Source organism: Mytilus edulis, chromosome 9, assembly GCF_963676685.1.
Source record: "Mytilus edulis chromosome 9, xbMytEdul2.2, whole genome shotgun sequence".
Taxonomy (NCBI): Eukaryota; Metazoa; Mollusca; class Bivalvia; order Mytilida; family Mytilidae; genus Mytilus; species Mytilus edulis.
Genome location: NC_092352.1, coordinates 77,562,322 through 77,586,419, shown reverse-complemented (window position 1 = coordinate 77,586,419; position 24,098 = coordinate 77,562,322). Strand labels below are relative to the sequence as shown.

The window sequence follows — 24,098 nt, the reverse complement described above, 5'->3', positions numbered from 1 at the left end:
AACAAATGAAACCCTGACTTGTTCAATGAACTAAGTTTTATTATTATAGATTAATAATGATAAGTAGACATTTGGATTCACATTATTAATGATTACAGAAACTATTTTGATAATGCCGTCATTATGAATTATCATATACAGAGAAATCATCATGTCGCTCTAATAATGTTCTGCAAACCAGAAACATTTATTGCCGGATACTTCCGTTTAAAATACAACATTTTTTATGATGATTAACATGATTAATAATCATTTGAATAATAAACCCTTTTTGCTACTTGGTATGAGTTGTAATTATATAGGGTCCGAGTTGACTTTCAAGGCGTTCCGAGTTGTCTCCAGGCCGAGCTTTCCATAGATCAGTTCCATATGACAGCATTGGGACGACAGATAAGGGGACGAAATTACTGTTACTTAACGGTAATTTCGGGACACATCTAGAATTTTCTAGTCATTCGATTGTGGACATACGAAGAAAACACAAAATAATATATTGCATAAGAAACATAATAGGTAAGAGCGTAAATTGTGCATCTGCATTTGTGATAAATACATTTCGTTGATTTCAGTGTCCGTTTTTAATTTAAATATATTCAAGATCAACTGACCACATCAGTTTAACAGTTCAGTAAGAGCTGAACAGGTACTGATGTAGGACAAACAGATTTTTTGTTGAATTTGACTGTCTTTGAGCAAATGTTGAGACACGTTTTAAAATGTTTGAGCACTTGTGTCCACAAGTCTGGTGATATTGCTCACTAGGGGTTCTTCATCTTGTTCTTGAAATGAGTCGCATTCTTCTGAATCGACAGAAGAGATGGTAGTCAAAATAATTACGTAAATTGTAATTTATGATTCTTGCAATGCTATATTATTTTTTTGGCATCAAAGAAAAAAAATAGCCTTTCAATACCTCATAATTCATTGTACTTAAGAGATCTCTCATACTACATGTACTACAAAGTACGATAGAATGATAGAATATTATTCGGAATACTTCTTATCAATATTTGGAAATCTTCACCATGTTCACCGATAGATCAGAGAATCTCAGACCTGCCAACTTTTGAAAATCCTCATGGGGGATTTAGTGCGCGACCAGATTTCAGTTTTTGCGGCATTTCTGCGTGCACTGTTTTTTACTCTTAAAATAGTCTCATATCTCTTCTTTTTTCTTTTGGTATACTGATGATAAGCTTATAAGCCTTGATTTCTTTTATTTGCATGATTCTTGTACTTATTTTAAAATTGACAAAACAATTTAAGAAAAGAGAAAAATGACAATAAAAAATGAAGGATTTAAAATGAAGACCCCCCTTCCCCCCCTCCAAAGACCTGCTTGTCTTTAGACCACGACTCAAAAGACATGAACCTATATGTCCTAAAGTTAGAAAAATAAATTCAGATTTTTATTAAGTCTGCCAGTATTAATGAGAAAATGGATAAAATTTGAGTTATCTTTCTTCGTGTTCAGAGGTGCTCTTACCGGCGGAGGCTTATATACAGTAGAAGTGTATACAAAATGGCATCGATTTTAAATCAACAGACTCATGTCTGATTTCAAAAATTAAATGGATTTCAAGATAAACGATGTTTTCTTAAGAGTTCATTACACTGTTCTCATCTTTTAGTTAATATGATTTTGTCATGGAACTACGGTAAACGTTGCAAAACTGGCTTATATGATAAATTGGTTTAAAATCAAAGGCCGTCTGACTGAATTTCTGTTTACAAATATTAACTAATTTTGAGGATTGTTATGACCCATCAGGTAATCCGATTACTTGCAACAACAAATTATGACACCTGTTGTGACCGTTGATTAGCACAGGGTTAATATAAACTTGTCATAATATGTCCCCAGGTAAAATTATAGATTTTTAAAGATTGATCAGAAAAACTTCAAAATCGGTAACCAATAATTTTTTCCGGTATATTTTGTGAAAATCGGGTTTTTGACTTGTTTTACGATCCCGATATCGGGATTCGGGTTGAGGGATGAAAATCGGGATGATACCGCGAAAATCGGGATAGTTGGCAGGTCTGGAATCTACAGAATCTGTATGCAAGTTTAACTCTTGACGTCTTGTAACAAATTTTCCAAGGGAACCTTTGTGATACATGTCCAGTTATGGCAGACATATAGGGATTAGCCCATAACTGCATAATTATCATGATATTATAAGATGTATGCAGTTATAAGATTCTGAGTCATATGCAATTTTCTGTTTTAGTTACTTATAAAATCCACCTTACTCAGAATCTGAAAAAGTGCTAGTGATAGAGGGCTAGTTGTTTACCTTCTGTGGCGTATTAAATACATATTTATAAAGGACAATAACGTTATTTTTGTAAGATAAATTGAAAGTTAAACCAGCCATTGAACAATACTGAGGTAGAATTTTTAATGTGCTAGTTCATCATGTTCATATTAGCTATTCTTAATGCAAACATTGAAAGTTTGCAAGAAGACATTTAAAAGTGAATTCACATACATTTTATCATTGCAAAGTTGTCATTGCTCATACCAATCAACTCATATGCCTAAAAGCAAATTGTACCACAGTAAATTCATACCATCATGACCATTGCAAACTTGTACCAACTTACTATAAAAACATTGTTAAATGCATGCATCTAGAATTGACTACTTGGACAGTTCTATCATTATAACCAATCATATTCTAATTATTGGATTAAACATGTTAAACATCATGAACATGTTAAACAAGTTCATTGGTCAACTAGACATCATCACACAATCAAAGGAATTTTATTTATTAATTAAAATTGTTAAGTCATGTACTTCATGTAAATAATGATAAAAAAGTTAAATACAAACAGTATCTATCATCATGATCTTTCAAGAGGGTAGTAATGCCTTTTACCGTCAGGCGTGAAATGGTCATTTTCAGCTACTGTTAGCATCAAATTGATTAAAATTTAGCCTGATTCGTCAAAATATCCTTAACGTGATATGTCATGTATGTCAGAGGTCTCAAATAATTATCGTAACCGTTATTTTTTTGAATAAATTTAACATTATTTGTCAAAATCATTTGATATTTTTATTGTCTAGAAGAAAGTCATGAAAGCGCACATTTTACCACCGTCCACCCTAATACAAGTCGTCAATAAATTCATTATAATTTGCAAAATAAAATCATTTATAAGACATTTATACACGTGTCATAGTTGGTTAAAAATTAGTTTAAATTCAATAACATTAATTTAAGAAAAATCAATTTCTATTTTCATGATTTTACAAAGATCAAGATTTGCAAAAACTTTTAATGAACACATTCATGATTGTATATTTTTAATGACCAGTAAGCATGGTAAGAGTTTGCACTGGTACAAGTTAAAATAATGGTACTACATGTAGTTGACTATTAGTGGTGCCAGTTGATGTGGTACAAATTTGCAATGGTTCAAAGGTATGTGTTGACTTGCTTTGACAAGAATATTCACTCCACCAAGACACATTATTCAGACTCAGTCGAGTCAGTCTTTAATCTTGTCCATGTTGTACTGCTTAACGTAACGATTACATTATATTTGCGTTATTTTTCTACCTCACAAAAGTTGCAAAATAAGTAAAATAAGTTGCTTAACAATTATATACATGATATATATGACAGACAATGTATGATATACATGATATAGGAACACTTTTTATTTTAACATTAAATAGTTAAATTTTGGATCATGTGGATGTAACACGTCTTCTGATTGGCTGACGTTATTTTGTTATGAGCCCATAGACATAATTTAGTCATGTGACCGTGACGTCATCAACGTTTTTTCATGGTTTTCTACGGTTTAAAATGGAATTTAGAATTATATTCTAAGAAATGACTGTAATATTTTTTCTGTCTATTCCAAATAACATAAAAAATGTAGTGCAGACTGTTAAATAACCCGCTACGCTATTTCTTCATAGACAGAAAAAATATTACAGTCATTCCTTAAATATATTTAAATAAAGATATGAAGGAGTTGTGGCATGAGAAGACTTCAGTGTATATATATCCTTGATTTATCATATCACTGGTCTGCAGACAAACATGTGTATGTCCTTACTTACGGTTTACAAAAAATGAACTGTATGTTACTAGTGTTATCAAAGTGCTAAATATTTTCACTCAGGTCTATGAATAATGTATCATGTATATTTTATAGAAAATTATTATTGAGAGAGGTTACACTTGAAATATGTCCACCATGATGGCTGCAAGTCTTACTCGTATTTCACTCACAACTTTTGTGTCTGGCTTTGCCAAGCCATCTCTACTAAGACCTACGAAGAATAACATGGCACGATTCCAGATGTATGCTAATGAAACCAAAACTGCCACACGAAGGGCTGCAAAAAGAAGGTCACTAAAGGAGATTGCTATGGCCCCCGCAGGACCTGGAGGTACATCATGTACATGTACACAATATATATTTAAATAAAACTCTCTGTTTGTTTCACTCTGATCTATGAACAGACAAATGTTGCATGTTTTATATATATACTGATCTATCACAATTTCTTCAACTTGTTGATAAATATATAAACATGATAAAGTAATTTTATTTTTTAGCATTTTGAAATTTAAAATATTGCACATACAATGTACATGTAGGAAGATATTCATGATTGCCAATGAGACCATTCTCCACCAGAGACCAAATATATATATTATACATCATCATCATGTATTTGGACCCATTCCCGGTTTTAAAGCCAAAACCCCTACATTTTGCCAAATTTTTGGGATGATATTTACCAAACAATCTCAAAATTTCAAACTGAAATAATCCTGGAAGTTATACTTACCAAAACTATGCTTTTTACTTCGAAAGTGAAAAAGGCAGTATCACATGAGCATTATAAAGATATGAAAGAGTTCAGTATTTTGACTCTAAAATAAAATATCTTTAAAATTGAGAATGAAAATCATGAAAATGGGGAATGTGTCAAAGAGACAACAACCCAACCATAGAAAAGACAACAGCAGAAGGTCACCAACAGGTCTTCAATGTAGCAAGAAATTCCTGCACCCGGAAGCGTCCTTCAGCTGGCCCCTAAACAAATAAATACTTGTTCATACACAACAGCAATTTCTATGTTAGGGAGGTGAAATATGCTGGTGGTAACAAATCCAGGATAAACCTTCATTCACAGCGTTTACTACTTAGTCTTTATCTGAAACTCGTCTATGATCATAATAATAGAGATAATGAGGTAGCATTACACATGTATCATAACTGAAACTTATATCATTAAATATATGCCTTTTACATGTTAGTAATTTTCATGTATTTTATTTTATTTGTTATTTTCAGCTTTTAGTGTAGGGAAAGGACTGGTAGCTGGAGGTTCTGTTCTTGGTCTTGGAGCTTTATGTTACTATGGCCTGGGAATGTCCAGTCAGCTTGGAGCTGTAGATAGAGCAGTGTAAGATACAATTCTGTTTTATGATTTCTGGTGACATCTGAAATTGTTTAATAATGGACAGCAAATTAAGCATGTTAAGAGAATATTTCAATTTTTCTAAACAATTAAAAACTTGGGACAAGTTGGCCATTTTTATTAAAAGTTCATCTGATGAAAAAGCACAAGACAGATTGTTCAGGAGATAGCTGACCAGTTTTGAGATTTTCCACTAACATGACTAAAATTTAAATCCATCAATTTCAAAGTTTAAAATTTAATAATACTTGTATGTACTTGAATTCATGAAATTTGAAGAAATTCAACTTTCATTTACATTTAATTTATTTAAAAATAGTATCTTAGCTTATACTAGCTGCGGAACCGTAGCTCTTAGGTCCTTATGTTATTTTTTGACTATTTGCAGACCATATGGTCTGCAAAATAAAAAAATAAAATAAAAAAGGAACATAAGAGTTACGTTTCCACAGCTAAGCTTATACATGTTATAAGCAAAGGTCCCATGAAATTTCTTCCAGTATATAAAGATAATTTTTACCTGAAATATTAATTAAATTTTTGTAGTGAAGCTAATTGTTTCATTGAACAAATTGTTTATATTTAGAATCTTTTACAGGTTGTGGCCCCAGGAAGTACGACAAAGGATCAGAGATACCTACATGTATTTTGGTGGCAGTGTGGCCATCACAGCGGCATCTGCAATAGCTGTCAGTAGAAACCCAAGACTCATGGGACTGATGATGAAAAATTCATGGATGGTATGCTGAAACTAGAAATTAAGAAGATTTATAGATTATCATTAGTTATCTCAACAAAATTAATTTTCCCCCTTGAGCTGGAACGTCAATCAAGTTGAGATGACCAATGATAATCTGTTTATTGCTATTTTACCTATCTCAACGTTGTTAATTTCATTGACAACCAACACATGCCCCCTTAATTTCTAGCTTTAATTTTTCATATTACTTGACACCCCTGAGAAAGGAAATTATTAGTCAGCAAGATCAAGGGAAAATTTGGTAAAAAAGCGATAACTTTATATCAAATTTTTATCCCAAAATACTAATAGAGAAAATTTACATCAGATTAAATCTTGAATAAAGAAACATCTGATTTATAGATTGAAATGAACAAAAAGATAAAACATATTTTCACAATAAATAAGAGGACAATGAAAACTTTCAAAACATTTATAACCTTAATAAAGATTGAGTTAGTTCCCTTTTACTGTTTATATTACATGTTAAACATTTATAATTTCACTGAATTTTATTATAAATCTTCAATGTAGACCTTTGAAGAAAAAAAGTTATACCATACATATTGAATCACTAAGACGATGCTTTTATTATAGGCCATTGGTGTCACCTTTGCCACAGTAATTGGTGCAGGAATGGTTTGTCGGTCAATTCCATACCAAGAAGGCTTTGGTTCCAAGCAGTTAGCATGGATTGCCTACAGTGGTATTTTCGGTGCTGTTTTGGCCCCTATGACCCTAATGGGTGGACCCTTGTTAATCAGAGCAGCTTGGTACACAGCAGGAGTAGTAGGGGGTAAGCTATTAAGTGTAATACCACCATTGATTTTCCCCTATTAGTCTTTGTTAAATTTGCACTTTTCAGAAAAATGTGCAGAAGTTATCTTTGATTCAAATAAAGAAATACTTGGCATGAGTAAAGTTCTATTCTGTCCAGTGTTATAGAAAAAATTTCACATAATATTTCATTGCATACAATAAAATAACCATCACTGGAAGTTAACCAATCAAATTTCTCCCCTTATCTAACCTGTGTACAAGGTTAGGAACCATGTAACCTCAAGTTTACAAAATATTCAATAGAAACTCAAAAAAAAAAAAGTTTATGAAACAGAAATGTTTTACTGCCACAAATCAGTATTTAGTTAAAATAAAATTGACCGATGATCCTGTATGTACATTTTGTAAATCAGATAATGAGTCTATATAGAACACCTATTTTGGAATTGCAATACTGTACAAAATTTTATACAGGATATTGATAACTGGTTCCTTTCCGGTGGAATTAGTCTCCCAATGAATAAATTAAACTTTCTTTTTGGAGACTTATCCAAGATATTTCCCAACAACCCATATAACATGATTTTTAAGCAGTTAAGCTGCTTTATGCGAGCACCCTAGATTTATGTTCTACCCAATAAATGCTGAAATATGTGCCACTTTTATTATCTGGCTGGCTATCATGTTATTTACAACTAATTGGACACTTTTTTCATACTTTTTATTCTGGAATATAAAAAATATTACCATAAAAACGTTAAATGGTCGTCGATTTTCCCAAAAGTTTTGAAGTTGCACATAGGAAGTAGTGCTTGATAGAAATCCTTCTATAGTTTATTATTCCCTGTGCTGTTGGTTAAGATGTCAAAGAACAATTGTATGAAATATTTGATCGCCGAAAATCTGTAAAGACGAGTCGTTTACATTTCCCAAATGGCAAAAGTCGTAGGAATATTGTTTGTCATCTATACATATTACATACGTCAGTAGTCTATTAATCAGCTGATATAAGTTGGCGGCAATTTCAAATTACATAGAAGACGAAATTTACGTACCTTTTAAATTGGGAGGATTCTGATGATACATAGGTACTTTATTATTAATCATTTTATTCGTTTTTTGTCTGAAATGATTGAGATTATTTAAATCATCTTAAGTCAGTAATCTTAAATGTATGCTCATTTGTATTCTCGTTATATTATTCTGTTATCTCGCAAATGACTTCCTTCATGCTTGTCAAATAGAGTTGTTGTTATTGTAGTTTTCTGATTGGTCGATGTCAAGGTCATTTTAAGATTGTTTCGCTTTGGTGTTACAATGTAACATAATGCTACACATGTTTTGATTTAGCTCAATGTGCTTCAATAAATATTGAGATCAAAACTTTAACAACTGTTTTCTAAAGGACGGCATTATTTAACTTCCAAAGTCGCATATTCTGTAAAATATTAAGTCGGAATCTGTGATGCGTATCATACCGTAATTGTTTTTGATTTACAAGAAATTTTTGATTTCCGGTACAGACTTTTTTGTTATAATGTTTCTTTTTATAATTTTTCTTATTTAAACACTCGTTAAGTGTTCTTGAATCAATTCTATGCGGTTCCCTCAGCAACTGTATGCTGGTAAACAATTTCCCCACGAAAATAATGTGAAAAGAAATCGCATGATACGATAAAAAGGTAACGACTAACGAGGCTCGAGTCTCGAGAAACGTTTATGTTTTCCACAAGTTGAAGTTACAAACAAGTTTTTCTTAATTCCTACTATTACAGTTATTTAAAGTTTAAATAAATTTTTTTTATTATGATATTAGTAATGGAAGACAGTTAAACCGTAATCAAGATATTTTAATTCAGTTATAATTTGAGACTTTAATAAAATACACCTTATCACTAATCCCGGCTGACCCGGCCGCTTGAACTTTTGAAGCATACAACAAAACAAGCATTTTTCCATTGTGGCGTCAGATATTTTGTTTTATGACGACAAAATTTTACGGGAACCTGCGTGATTTTCAGTAATGTCGGACTAATAGCGATAAGGTGTATGGCACTGGCTACGGTTACATGGAAATGTAACAATAATAAAAATATCATTGTTACATAGGAGACTAAATGCCGGAATGCATGGTTGGGCAAGGACCTGTTGAAAACCAGTAATGTACGATGGGACTAGAAATATGTACTAATAATAAAAGTTGAAGACATTTATTTTATTGGCACTGGCTACGGTTACATGGAAATGTAACAATAATAAAAATATTATTGTTACATTGGAGTCTAATTGCCGGAATGGAAAGTTGGGTAAAGAACTAATTAATTATGAATGTAACAATAATTATTGAGGCTACGGTTACATTGAGTTATTGTTACATGAAAAACGACAATGTACTTACGCTAGATTAATTAAACTTAAATCTATAGTTTAATTGCTTAATTCTTTCATATGTACTAAATAATGCTGGTAATAATCATAAACAATAAATATTATTATTCAACAAATGGTGTGTAAAAAGTTTTACGTAATCATGGTTTTGATGTTCTTAAAGATACTACTCCAGATTAGGACTGAGTACTCCAAAGGCGAAAAATATAGTTCAATGGTTTCACTTTGAACTTAAATACTGTGAACTTCTGTATACATGTATCCATGGAGGACGTAAGTTCGTTCATCAAAAATGTGTAGGACTGAAACACATGAAATATGCTTTAAAAACCACTTACCATGCTTACTGGATACATATGTAGAAACTGTCATTGTAAATGAAAAATTAAAGAAATTATATTTATAGATGTATGTATTGTAAATATAAAATAAATGTCTTAAACTTTTAGTTAGTAATTATTTAGTACATTTGTACATATTACTAGTCGCATCGTACATTGCTGTTTTTCATGTAACAATAACGCAATGTAACCGTAGCCTCAATAGTTATTGTTACATTCGTAATTAATCAGGTCCTTACCCAACCATGCATTTCGGCAATTAGTCTCCAATGTAACAATAATATTTTTATTATTGTTACATTTCCATGTAACCGTAGCCAGTGACTATTTTATATTTACAATGCATACATTTATTACATACAATTTATTTACTGTAATTTATTATTTACAATGACAATTTCTACAAATCCAGTAAGTGTCCGACACATTTTTGATGAACGAAATAAAGTCCTCCACTGATACGTGTACATACAGAAGTTCTTAGTATTAAAGTGACAGTTAGCAAACTTTGCTTTTGATGTATCAATTTGTGTCAAATTGTATAGCTGTATGAAATTTATGTCTTGATATTGTTTTAGTTTCCTCTTAAACGCATCCCAAGTTTAAATGTTTTTCACTCTAAATAAATTGGTTCAAAGTATGACAGTAATAAGAGAAAGTGTGCAGTTAAATACTTTAAAAAAGTGAAACCATTGAACTACATTTTTCGCCTTTGGCACTCCTAATCTTGAGTAGTATCTTTAGGAACATCAAAACCATTAATACGTAAAACTATTCAAAAAAGTTATACACCATTTGTTGAATAATAATATTTTTTATCAGTATCAGGGGCGGATCCAGCCATTTGATAAAGAGGGGGGGGGGGGGTCCAACTACATGCTCCCATTCAAATGCATTGATCGGCAAACCCAGGACCCCCCCCCCCCCCCCCCTTGGACTGCCAATGAGTATTATGCAACTTTCCAACGTCGGAACAAAAGAGCATTTACAATAACTTGGACATGACTGGTTATTTGATCTACCATTATTTCATGCAAGCCATACAAAAATAGATAATTATATATTTTGTATTTATTTTCTATACCTGTGATTGTAATCTTATGTTTATTATATATTTATCTAATAAATAAAATAGTTTGAGGTTGTAAAAGTGTGTTGTTATATTTTTTTCAAACACTTACGTTCATAATTTTCACTTGTTTTGACGCCGCCATTTGGGACAATGTGATTATTCTGAACTAGTTTTTCAAAATTGTACCCAGTGTCTTCCGATTTTATCACATGTTTTGATCCTCATAGTAAAATATGATATTGTTTCATTACCAAAACAAAAAATTAAATGAGTATGTTGATTAAGTTACTTAAAAAGTTAAAAAGAAATTAACGGTCCATTTCTCGTAACTGTCCGTCATCTCCTGTTTGGTACTTCGAAGATGCATCGCCCTAAGTATGATGCGTAACTACCAAATATTTTGCGTTTCTAATGTTGGGTAGATAATGTTTTCAGTAATTAGTCCCCAACAATAACATTTATCGACAAATTTAACCAAAACTGGATGGTTTTTCAAACGACAGTGGATGTCCGTCTTTTCTCCGAGTTACGTGAAGGTCTTCTTTCACTATGCAAATTACTTCCAAAAGTATAAATAGACAAAGAAATTCCCTTTGAGCTTGCGCACTGCATACGTCCGGTTCATTGGTGACGTAATATTAAACTGATCAGGAATATCGATCGCAAGATGAAGGAAGGTTTTTCGTCTGTCATCATGGTTACGTGATGTTACGTGAAACGGTAAGTTACGTGAAAGTGTGAAAAATTGGCATTTATAATGAAAAAGCGTGAATAATGATTGTCGTGCTGGAATATAGATTGAACAGTCCTCAAAATGCATCTCGTAGTAAATGATTTCCAGGGGGTTTCCCAGCTTACTTGTATTTTTGGTAAAATAAAATGATGTTTACCGACGCACTGATTGGTTGAAACGTAACATTTACAGACATTTCTATTTTTATCACGTAACTTTTACCGACAATGCTATATTTATCACGTAACGTTACAGAATTCCACAGATCTGTAATCGTTACGTGCTTTTTATCTAGATCGAGTTGCAAATAAAAAAAATTTGGGCAATATATTGTCAATCCGTGATGTTACTGGAATAAAATGCAAATTATAAGAACGATATCAGACATATATTTTTGAAAGGATTTCCGTCAAAAGCAACAAAAAAAGGGGGGATGAAAACATCCAAAAGTGTATGCTGTCAACAAATAGGGGTTAATCAAATATTAAATAATATTTCTAAACATATAGGCATGGACCATTTGACCTGGGGGGGGGGGGGGGAGATGGAGGGGATTAAAAAAAATCCTGATTGGTTAACACTGAGCATTTAAAAAATAGTTTTTTTAAATAGTTTTTTTTAAAATGTGTTTGGCTTGATAATAAAACCTGACCCTACCCCCTGAAATCAAACAGTTCATGCCTGAAATTACTAGGTATTTTAAAAATACTTTTTAGTCAAGTTTTGGACATAAAGTAATTTTTCTTTCAGTTAAGTAAACATACTCATTAAATAATCAATGGATAAGAAAAAGAAACATGCAGAAGAGATGAAGGTTCATCGAACCAAGTGGACAGATGAACAAAAAAACAAAAACAGAGAACAAAGTAAAATTAGGATGCAGAAATATAGAGAAAGAAAAAAAAAAGAGACCCAGATCCTGGAACAAAATCAAAATCAAGACTGTAACAATAATTTAAAATCAATTGAAACCAGACTACACCAGAAAAAGAAAGAAGAAAGACTTAAGAAACAACGAATATATAAACAAGAATGGAGAAGTAACCTAACAGCTCAAAAAAAAAGAAGAATAAGAGAGAAAGATGCAGCCATAAAAAGAGCCATTAGAAGTAAGAAAGACCAGAGGGGTACCAAAATCGCGATGAATTTTACAGTACAGAAAACAGAAACGGTTTACCAAAAAGAGGCCTTACGTAAAGCGATATACCGCTCAAGAAAAAACATGCCAGTCAGTCCTGCAAAATATGCCAAAGTGGTAGGGGGACTTATAAAAAATACAACACCAAGAAGAAAAAAAGCATTAGAAAATGAAGGAATTGGGTCACCGTCTGCAAAGAGAAATTTGAAAGAACTATTTCAATCTGTTAGAGAAGCGCATCTTGATCTATTGAAAGGAAAAACTGATCTGCAAAAAAAAAGGAGAAAAGAATTTTTAAGCCACTTTTCAACCAGCTTGAGCCAGAAACCAGAATTCAAGAAAATATTCTGTATGGCCACAGGTATAAGGCGTAAGTATTTATCTGAAGATTATGTCAAGCCAAAACCCAAAAAGAGAAGAAAAGATGCAACATCAAAACAAACAACAGATGCAGTGAAACTTTTTTTCAAAAGTGAGATACACTCTGCAACAATATCTGATAAAAAAAGCGTCAAAAAAGATTTGCAGGAAAAACATGTTTTAATGATGTCCCAAAAAAGCCTATGGAACAAATGGAATATTGAAAACCAAACGCAATTATCATTCTCGAAATTTTGTGAATTAAGACCAAAAAATGTACTCACTCAAGGACATCGGAAGCTTTATCAATGCTTATGTGAGTATTGTGAAAACGTAAAGTTGAAATTGATTGCAATAAATAGATTCCTGGCGCATGATCATCCAGAACTTAAATTTACAGATGAATTTGATGCTGTTAATAAAACCCTATGTCCAAAATTGGAAGCTGAAAGGTTCCATAAAAGAGACTGTATTGATAGAAAGTGTGCTGAATGTGGCACTTCCAAACTTAGAAACATGTTTGATGGTGTAATGGAAAATGAAGAAAATCAGCCTGATGTGAAATGGAAGAGGTGGGATATTGTCAAAACACTTAACCATAAAACAAAGAAAGAAATAACAAAAAGACAAGAAATAGAAAAGACTGGACCTCCAACAGATTTACTAGAAGAGCTATTAGATGAATTAGTCTTTTTGTCACCCCACCTGTTTGAGGCTCGTTGGCAGCAAGAGCAATTTGCAGAATTGAACAAAAATTTCCCACAAAATTCTATTGTTCTTACTATAGACTTTGCTGAGAATTTCTCTTGTTTCAGCCAACATGAAATTCAGGGGGCACACTGGGCAAAAGACTCCGTCACAATCCATCCCTGCATTGCTTTGTACAGGTGCCCAAAAGATGGACATATAGTAGACGAATGCATTGATATTGTGAGTAATGATTTGCTACATGATAACCATGCAGTTCATACCTTTCTTCTTGAAGTGGTAAACCATCTTAAACAGCAACAAAAAATTAAAATAGACCATGCATTTATTTTAAGTGATGGGTGTGCAGCCCAATATAAGTCCAGAGTTCCAATCATGGATGTAAGCTGCAGTTCAGAAGATTTTGGCTTTACAGTTGAAAGATGTTTCTATGGTAGTAGGCATGGCAAGAATAGGTGCGATGGAGAAGCTGGAGTAATTAAGTCTAAGGCAAGCAGAGCCATAAAAAATAGTGAGGCCTGTATACCAGATGCCAGATCTTTTCTACAGTGTGTTAAGGTTTTAGAAAAAGGAGCAGAAAAAGCTGATGGTGCATGTAACCATAACAGAAGAACAATTTTATGGGTTTCAAGTGATGACATCAACAGAAATAGACCAGATAGAAATGTTAAAACTGTAAAGGGCACTAGAAAACTTCATTCAGTTTTAGGAATAAAGAGAGGAGTAATAAATACAAGGAGATTGTCCTGCTTCTGTTCTCAGTGCAGAGAGAAAAGATACGACAGATGTCTTAACACCAGATATGTAGAAGGCTGGAAAGAAGTTCGACTTAAGTGTATCCTTTTATAATAAGAATTAAATTAGCATTTAAATGTATAAAATATATGCACAAAAAGGTGTCAAGAAACTAACAACATATAATGAACAAAAATGAAAACGTAAGACAAATGATTTTTTTTTTATCTTTATTAATGTTATATCAATGAAACATAAATATTGGCCATAAAAACTTCATATCATGTGGGGTCTCTCCTGAAATAAATAAACATATAAACAATATAATCATCAATGGTTCAACAATGGATAAAAACCAACAACAATGAAATTAGGAATGTTTAATTTTGACATGTACACAAAGATATTGATAACTTGGCACAGTAATCTCAAAGATTTAAGGCCCATTTTAATTGCAAATCATATATATTAGGGTAGCATCAATTAGAATATAGGTTCCTTAACTCTTCCAAGCATTCAACAGAAATATACCAGTTAATGAAGATGATGTTGGGAATGCTGGTGACAATGTTGTCCATGAAGATGCTGCTGATGATGATGAAGATAGACCTATACTTGAAGATGCCGATGATGATGATAGGCCTATACTTGAAAATGCTGATGATGAGTTTGATAATGATAATGGTTCTCCAGGGATCCCAGACCTCCAGATTGAGGACATCAACAACATTAGTTTTGATCCAAATACCTCTTTTTCATATATAAAAGATGATGACAGTGTTGTACAGAGCCAAAAGTGAGTACTATTTTTTTTTTATTACAATGACAAATAATATACTTTGTTAAATGTACCATATTGTATATAATTTAAAGGAGAAAACATATGCTGCATTATTAGATTGTTAAAATGAAATTTGGTGAACATGTATTAGTTGATAATAAGATGTTAACATACAAGTAGTGATGCACATTGATGCATCTTGGATGTTAAATTCTCATATTTCATCATTTAATAATGTTGGTGACAACGTTCTGATAAAACATGGATCAGAACTTCTTCCAGCTGTTGTAAGTGATTTGTTTCGAAACATGTTAAAATTTGAATATATAAGTTTGGTTTTTTTCTTTCCTGTTAAATGTTACTTTATATTTTATATTTGTTTATAATATATTTTGGTTGGTATGCAGACCAAAGATAACTCTGACATTAGCATTTATACCATCACATAAATAGTGTTAAGTTTTTTTTTCAGCAACTTCAAATCATATTTTTCATACCAGAAAGTCAGAGGGATACATCAATGATTTCTAAGTAATGATGTGTTCAAACAAATTCATTGACAATTTTATATTCACTGTTTTATATCAATAAATTTCATGTTACATTCTGTAAGAGCAACTGAATAAATTTTTTAAACAAATTCAAATTAATCTTAGAATAGTTTTATGTATTCAAACCAACTTTTTTTATCATATCAAGCCAAGCTACCTCTATTGTTCTATTTTATAGATTTCAAGTACAGAAGAAGACACTATATGGGTCCAGTATTACGAAAAGCGACACGCTAACTGGACATTACAGGACAACAAATTTACTGTCCAGATCAGTGATATTTCCAAAAAACTGCCTCCTCCTGATCTTGTTTTTTCTGGGTCCAGATACAGTTTCAAATTTAATATATAGATGTTGCTTTATTTGTTTATATCATTTTGTTATTAAAGTATATGTTGATTTAAATGTGTTTTTTAGATTACCTAAACAGATGGCAATAATTTGAGTTCTTAATCTGTAATGTTACCTTCTGGTTTTGAAAATTACAAGCACCTGGTTATATCTACCGGTAATTGTTCTTGTGTCAGTGTTCACACGTATCATATGACTGGTGAAGAGGTTTACACCTTCATAATGCTGCTTTCATGCAAGACATTGAATGTGTGATTTTGTTATGATGTTGACACTAGTACTTAAAACTTATCTTGTCATTTCTAAGGATGTCATCGCATGCATGCACGTTTGGGAGAAAAAAATCATAAAAAATGGCGGTTCAGCATGGTGGTTAAAATTTGGATGTCAATCAGGTTGTGTGATTGTTTTATATGATAATTAGATAAGAAATGAATGTAGAAACAATCTGTATGTATTAGTTTTGAAGTTTTGGGGTCAGTTGAGTAGTGTGTGAGTAAAATTTCAACATGAAATACAAGATTGTGAATAAGTGTCTGTCCTGTTACGTGAGTTAGAAAGTTGATATGTGTATTAATAACAGTTAATTCAGATGTTTTTAGCAACTTATTATTGTTTCAGTTATTCTAGGATAAAATTTAATAGAGTTAACTTATAGAAAAACATACAAGTTGATCTATCTTTATATCAATTGCTAAAAATATTTAAAAAAATAAAAAAAGTTCTCGTGATCTTAACTGTCCACATCAAAATAACCGCAATAATTGATGAGAATTAGAATTTTGGATATAAAAACTGCATAGATATGTTTTTTTCCATCTATATAAAGTTATTAATACCATCCATTACTAAGAAGGTGTTTATTTATAAGGTTATTTAATATGCAAATGTCTGTCCTGTTACGTGAGCAATTTGATCAAAGGTCCAACACAATTAGACCAAAATAACATGTATATACCACAGAAACTATCTATTGTATGTATTTTCTGGACAGGTTAGATACTTAAGCTTTAAATAAGAGTAAATATAATGATCAATTAAGCAATTATTTTTTTTGGTCCATGTCCCACCCAAATGACTGTAGATCTAATAACGAGTCACATACACTAAAATCAGAATAATACACAAGAAATTAAAATTTAAAAAAAATGTACAAAACAATTATGAGAATAAATATGATATATACAGCAACAATCACCACATTAGTGGGTCCTCACTATGGACAGGTGCATACAGAATGTGGCGGCTTAAACATCTTAACTGGCACAAAACTCTCCCCTAACATAGGACAGTGTATGTGTATAATCTCAGACATTGAATCTTTATAAATATAAATTGGAAATAACTTTTGAAAGTGGTAGGATTGCATAACATAAACATTACTGTACAAGCATTATTCATGTTATTTGATACTTTAGAAATAGCTGAGAACAATGCCTGAGATAAATATTTTGACTAATTCTTTACATTATTCATCTGAACTTGGCCAAGTTTGCCTTTAGGTTTTTGATTAACTGCCTATAGCACCCTTTGGTGCTTTGATTCTTTATATTAAACAATATGTGTATAATTCTAGATGCTTTAAAAATAATCTCTCATTGCAAGCAATTATAATAAAGCTGAAAGATGTGTATACATTTTTAAAAAGATAACTGAATTTGACAATGTATGGAATTTTTTTGGAAACTTTTTTTGAATACCAGCTAATGGCTTTTTAGCCCACCTGTCCCGAAGGGACAAGTGAGCTTATGCCATCACTTGGCGTCCGTCGTCGTCCGTCGTCTGTCGTCGTCTGTCGTCTGTCGTCGTAAACTATTTCAAGAATCTTCTCCTCTGAAACTACTGGGCCAAATACTTTCAAACTTTAACTGAATGTTCCTTAGGGTATCTAATTTATAAATTGTATCCGAAGTTTTGATCTATTAACAAACATGGTCGCCATTGTTAAAAATAGAACATAGGGGTCAAATGCAGTTTTTGGCTTATAACTCAAAAACCAAAGCATTTAGAGCAAATCTGACATGGGGTAATATTGTTTATCAGGTCAAGATCTATCTGCCCTGAAATTTTCAGATGAATCAGACAACCTGTTGTTGGGTTGCTTCCCCTGAATTGATAATTTTAAGGAAATTTTGCTGTTTTTGGTTATTATCTTGAATATTATTATAGATAGAGATAAACTGTAAACAGGAATAATGTTCAGCAAATTAAGATTTACAAATAAGTCAACATGACGGAAATGGTCAGTTGACCCCTTTAGGAGTTATTGCCCTTTATAGTCAATTTTTAACCATTTTTCGTAAATCTTAGTAATCTTTTACAAAAATCTTCTCCTCTGAAACTACTGGGCCAAATACTTCCAAACTTTAACTGAATGTTCCTTAGGGTATTTAGTTTGTAAATTGTATCCGAAGTTGTGATCTATCAACAAACATGGTCGCCATTGCTAAAAATAGAACATAGGGGTCAAATGCAGTTTTTGGCTTATAACTCAAAAACCAAAGCATTTAGAGCAAATCTGACATGGGATAATATTGTTTATTAGGTCAAGATCTATCTGCCCTGAAATTTTCAGATGAATCAGACAACCTGTTGTTGGGTTACTGCCCCTGAATTGGTAATTTTAAAGAAATTTTGCGTTTTTTGGTTATTATCTTGAATATTATTATAGATAGAGATAAACTGTAAACAGCAATAATGTTCAGCAAAGTAAGATTTACAAATAAGTCAACATGACGGAAATGGTCAGTTGACCCCTTTAGGAGTTATTGCCCTTTATAGTCAATTTTTAACCATTTTTCGTAAATCTTAGTAATCTTTTACAAAAATCTTCTCCTCTGAAACTACTGGGCCAAATACTTCCAAACTTTAACTGAATGTTCCTTAGAGTATCTAGTTTGTAAATTGTATCCGAAGTTATGATCTATCAACAAACATGGTCGCCATTGCTAAAAATAGAACATAGGGGTCAAATGCAGTTTTTGGCTTATAACTCAAAAACCAAAGCATTTAGAGCAAATCTGACGTTGGGTAATTTTGTTTATCAGGTCAAGATCTATCTGTCCTGAAATTTTCAGATGAATCAGACAACCTGTTGTTGGGTTGCTGCCTCTGAATTGATAATTTTAAGGAAATTTTGCTGTTTTTGTTTATTATCTTGAATATAATTATAGATAGAAATAAACTGTAAACAGCAATAATGTTCAGCAAAGTAAGATCTTCAATTAAGTCAATTTGACCAAAATTGTCAATTGACCCCTTAAGGAGTTATTGCCCTTTAAAGACTTTTTTTCACAATTTGTTCATCATGTTGACTTACTTTAAAAAATCTTCTCCTTTGAAACTGCTGTATCAATTTCAGCCAAACTTAGGCTAAATGAGTTTCAGAGTATCTAGTATAAATTTTATATTTTATTTCCTTGTATATCAAGAAACATAGCTCCTATGGCTAAAATAGAACATAGGAGAAAATGATTATTTTTTTTTGGCTTTTGAAGAAAATAGGACGATCCAAAAAACATTTAAATAAATTGAAAAGCCAAAATAATCATTGATGAAAGATTTAACCAAAAGAATTAAGGTGAGCGATTCAGGCTCTTGAGAGCCTCTTGTTTTTGTTACAATTATTTATGACTACTTAATTATAATCTATTTTAAAGAAAATGTTATTGTCATGTTATGTACTTGATCTGTGTTGATGGCTGTTACGAAAGAAATATGTCTCATTGATTTTGAAAATATTTTTTTCAACACAATTATGTGATATTTAAAATATAGATAGGGATGTAACTGGATAATCCTTTTGCGTTTTGTGTTGGTTTTTTTTCCTTCTTTACTTTTTTTTTATTTATTTTTATATTTCTTTATCTTTTCAATAGAAAATGTAAAATATTTTCAATTAAGATTTATTTATAAAAATGACATTGTATTTATCTTATATGTTTTATATTGTATGTATGTCATGTATATGTTGTAATTGTTAGGAAAAAAAATCAAAAGTTAAAAAAAAAGAAATGTTTTACTGGAATAAAATGTAGGATTAATTACCTACAACTGTCATGCCTGTCAAATTCAAGGGAATATTTTTTTTAGACCTATTTTCGTATACAACCTGTGAATACATGTACCATGATTTGGTGGTATTACACCTTTTAAAGAAAGCGGTATTATTGTTAAATAAAGAATTTCAACTTTAGGTATGCAATGTATTGATTTATAATACACATACTGCATGTACTGTTAGATATTTATTTTCAAGGGGCCAAAAAAGTAAACTTCTAGGCTACATTAAATACATGTACACTGTACTGTGAATTCATTAATATTCGTTGGATACTAATTTTCATGGATTTCATGGGTACAGGAGAATCACAAATTCAAATGTTCAACGAATTGCAAATTGTCTACAGGATTGTATGCAGAATTTGTCATAACTACAAATTTAAATATCCACAAATATGCAAATTTTCCTCAAAGCACAGAAATTGGTACCCACGAAAATAAATTAATCCACAGTACTTGAAACCAAAATAAAAAGGGGGAATAAAACGAGAGTCCAAATTCATTTTGGATTGAAAACAAATGAAATGATTCAATAAGTTTCACTGTCAGAACAATTTTATAGTAACAAAATATTCTCTGTTTATAGTAAAAATTTAATACTTCATGTGTTTGCATTCGAACAGGTCTTTCTACAGTTGCCATGTGTGCTCCTAGTGAGAAGTTCCTGAATATGGGAGGACCTCTAGCTATTGGTCTCGGATTTGTATTTGCATCTTCACTTGGTAAGTGACATTCTTTTGTAAAGTGTATGACAATAATGCTACATGAGGCTTATGGTTTGTGTACAAACCCAGCTAATCAACAGAGGGATTATTTATGATCATAAACCTGATTTATTTCAAATAGTATCAGTCATTCAACACATGTCATTTTGTATTCAACATGTTCAAGAAATGTTCACGTGCTAACATCATTTGCAAGGTTTATCGTAATTTCATGATGAAAACATAATTGACAGAATAAGAAAACCAATTAAGCATTATTTTGTGGCAGTCTTAACGATAAATTTTAGATCGACAAGCCCTAAGCTCAATTTTACAAAGTTTTTAGTTGGATTCTGTTGGCTTGTAGAGAAGAAAATTATTTCACAAGTCTGAAAACAATTTTTCAAGCCTTGGATGTCAGACTTTTTAAAGCATGACATTTGTTGTGGTGACTCCTAAAACTATAACATGTATAAGTTTACTGTTTATTTTCAGGAAGTATGTTTTTACCACCCACCACAGCTTTAGGAGCAGGTTTATACTCAATAAGTGTCTATGGTGGATTAGTCCTGTTTGGAATGTTCTTATTATATGACACACAGAAAATCATCAAAAAAGCAGAAAGTCATCCACCCTACGCTATGCAAAAGTTTGATCCTATAAATGCGTAAGTTTTGATTTGTTATTTGAATTTTTGTTTCAGCAATTATATAAAACTGAGGAGATAGTATTGTATTGACAGTGTGTCTGTCTGCCTTATACAGAAAGATGGGCCACCATTGGTGCCCCTAGCCTTTTCTTTTTTCTTCAAAGCCAAAAAATGCACCCTTTGCCTTTAAATTTTTTTTTTACTTTTACCTTTTTTTAAATTTCTGTTGACACTAATTAACTGACATAAAAGTACAAATATAAGTACTCTTCTGCCTTTTCACAAGTAATCTTTTTAAATAAAATATCTTTCAACCTTGCAAGTTTATATTTAACTTATTTTTCAACACCTGCACTAATTACTGTGGATTCATTTATCTTCGTGGTTACCAATTTTTTGTGGATCGAGGAATACCTGTCTTTTATTGGATATTTTATTTCGTGGTTTTGCCTAAGTCTACATTCAAACCTACAGAAAATATACTGTTTGTTTAACATTTAAATTTGTGGTTCAACTCTACCATCGAAATCAAAGATAATTGGTATCTAACGAATAATGATGAATCCACAGTAGTTAATTTATAACTATGGCAAAACGGTACAAATAATTATTCTACAAAAGTTTTATCACCTGTGTTTATGATTGATTTCTGCCAATTAGGTGGTTATATTGTTACATTCACTTTTTCTATCAATTATCAGTTTATTTTTCAACTTATGAGTTTGAATGTGACATTGATACCTTTCACTTCTTTTTTTCACATGTACACATTTTTTTCACACTTTTTCAGGAACAATTGAAAAGTAGTTCATATTTCAAGAGCAGCTTGACCCTAATGAGTTGTAATATATAAGTACTTTTCAGATGTGACACTTTCATGACTTTCTTTTTGTATAAGGTTTACCTATAATAAGCCTTTGAAGTTTTATCACTTTTGTTAATTAGGTGAAAATAAAGATAATTGGATAATCCTAGGTATTAATATATAATGCATGGTGTGAATATTCTTTAGTATTTAAAATAATGATTTACTCTTTGTAATTTCAGATGTATTGGAATATACTTGGACACAATCAACATATTTATTCGTATAGCTATGATCTTGTCAGGTGGAGGTGGAAAGAGAAAATAAACATTCTAATAAAGTTTTGATTTAACACACAATACATTCTGACAGTTGAAATTGATCTGGACAGTGAATTTCCATCTGTGATTATTGACAATTTACATATTTGTACCCTGGATTCATTGTTTTATGAGTTTTAACAACATTATGACAACATGCTATTAACAATGTAACATATCACTTATTTCTATGTATTAGGCAAAAATAACAAGTATGCCTGCTTTAGTGGTTACTGTACATAGCTTTATGTTCATCCTTATCTCAAATATGGTTGATTGCTAGTAGAAAAATTACATCAAACTTAATAGTTTGACTAAATTAAATCCAATGTGAATTTTTAGGCTACACAATTTCGGTATAGAATATCCCCATTTTCAGTTGAAATTAAACGGCAAGACCAATTTTTAGGTGTTTAACTGATGGTAAGGTTAAAAAGGTTGAAAATTAATCAGAATCAATAATAGATATTTATTTGAAAAGTAGGATTTAAATACAATGCTTCAAACTGTGATAAATATATTCTTGGCCTTAAAATAAACAATCAGGAGAATTAATAACATATAAAACAGTCCAGTATAGACTTGATGTATTATTATTAAATGTTTATGTTTATAACAGTTTTGTTTATTGTTTTGTCTGAATATTTAGTTTAATCAGTTTATAATTGATGTTTTTTTTTTTTATTATTTCGTATAAAGAATATATGTGTTGTACTGGTAAAATACTTTTTTTTCGCTATAATACAGCTATTTTTAACATACGTTACTGAGCTAAATGTTATCATTAAACTGCCTTATGTGACTCATTAGCCTCCTTTTCTGAATTTTCAGTAGATTCCTGTAAAAAAGCAGGGGCCGATCCAGCCATTTTGAAAAGGGGGGTTCCCAACCCAGGATAAAAGGGTCTATATGCCCTCATTCAAATGCATTGATCGTCCAAAAAAAGGGGGGGGGGGGGTGTGCCAACCCTGGAACCCTCCCCCTGGATGTCCACTGAAAAGTAAGACAACAATGATGATTATTATGAATTTTTATGCCCCACCTACGATAGTAGAGGGGCATTATGTTTTCTGGTCTGTGCCTCTGTTCGTCCGTTCGTTCGTCCCGCTTCAGGTTAAAGTTTTTGATGAAGTTGAAGTCCAATCAATTTGAAACTTAGTACACATGTTCCCTATGATATGATCTTTCTAATTTTAATGTCAAATTAAAGTATTGACCCCAATTTCATGGTCCACTGAACAAAGAAGAAGATAGTGTGAAGCTCAGGTTAAAGTTTTTGGTCAAGGTAGTTTTTGATGAAGTTGGAGTCCAATCAACTTGAAACTTAGTACACATGTTAACTATGATATGATCTTTCTAATTTTAATGCCAAATTAAAGTATTGACCCCAATTTCATGGTCCAGTGAACATGTAAAACG

At 31.6% G+C, this 24,098-nt stretch overlaps 2 protein-coding genes across 5 annotated transcripts; both read left to right on the top strand.

Moving 5' to 3' along the window:
- Positions 1 to 255: 255 nt before the first annotated feature.
- LOC139489104 (growth hormone-inducible transmembrane protein-like) lies at positions 256 to 23,485 on the top strand. Of its 2 annotated transcripts, none has more exons than XM_071275232.1 (8): positions 256 to 513; positions 4,183 to 4,420; positions 5,335 to 5,446; positions 6,060 to 6,201; positions 6,798 to 6,996; positions 20,825 to 20,923; positions 21,401 to 21,572; positions 22,602 to 23,485. In XM_071275232.1, the coding sequence occupies exons 2-8, from the start codon at positions 4,216 to 4,218 to the stop codon at positions 22,684 to 22,686; spliced, it is 1,014 nt and encodes a 337-aa protein (XP_071131333.1). In that variant the 5' UTR covers positions 256 to 513; positions 4,183 to 4,215; the 3' UTR covers positions 22,687 to 23,485. The 2 variants fall into 2 exon arrangements, with proteins under 2 accessions (XP_071131333.1, XP_071131334.1); XM_071275233.1 differs by having other exon boundaries at positions 491 to 651.
- On the top strand, positions 10,722 to 17,237 carry LOC139489103 (uncharacterized). Of its 3 annotated transcripts, none has more exons than XM_071275229.1 (4): positions 10,722 to 11,501; positions 12,265 to 14,555; positions 14,969 to 15,251; positions 15,966 to 17,237. In XM_071275229.1, the coding sequence occupies exons 2-4, from the start codon at positions 12,293 to 12,295 to the stop codon at positions 16,231 to 16,233; spliced, it is 2,814 nt and encodes a 937-aa protein (XP_071131330.1). In that variant the 5' UTR covers positions 10,722 to 11,501; positions 12,265 to 12,292; the 3' UTR covers positions 16,234 to 17,237. The 3 variants fall into 3 exon arrangements, 2 of the variants coding, with proteins under 2 accessions (XP_071131330.1, XP_071131331.1); XR_011656146.1 differs by having other exon boundaries at positions 10,723 to 11,501; positions 14,969 to 15,523; positions 15,966 to 16,105; XM_071275230.1 differs by lacking the exon at positions 10,722 to 11,501 and having other exon boundaries at positions 12,067 to 14,555.
- Positions 23,486 to 24,098: the final 613 nt, after the last annotated feature.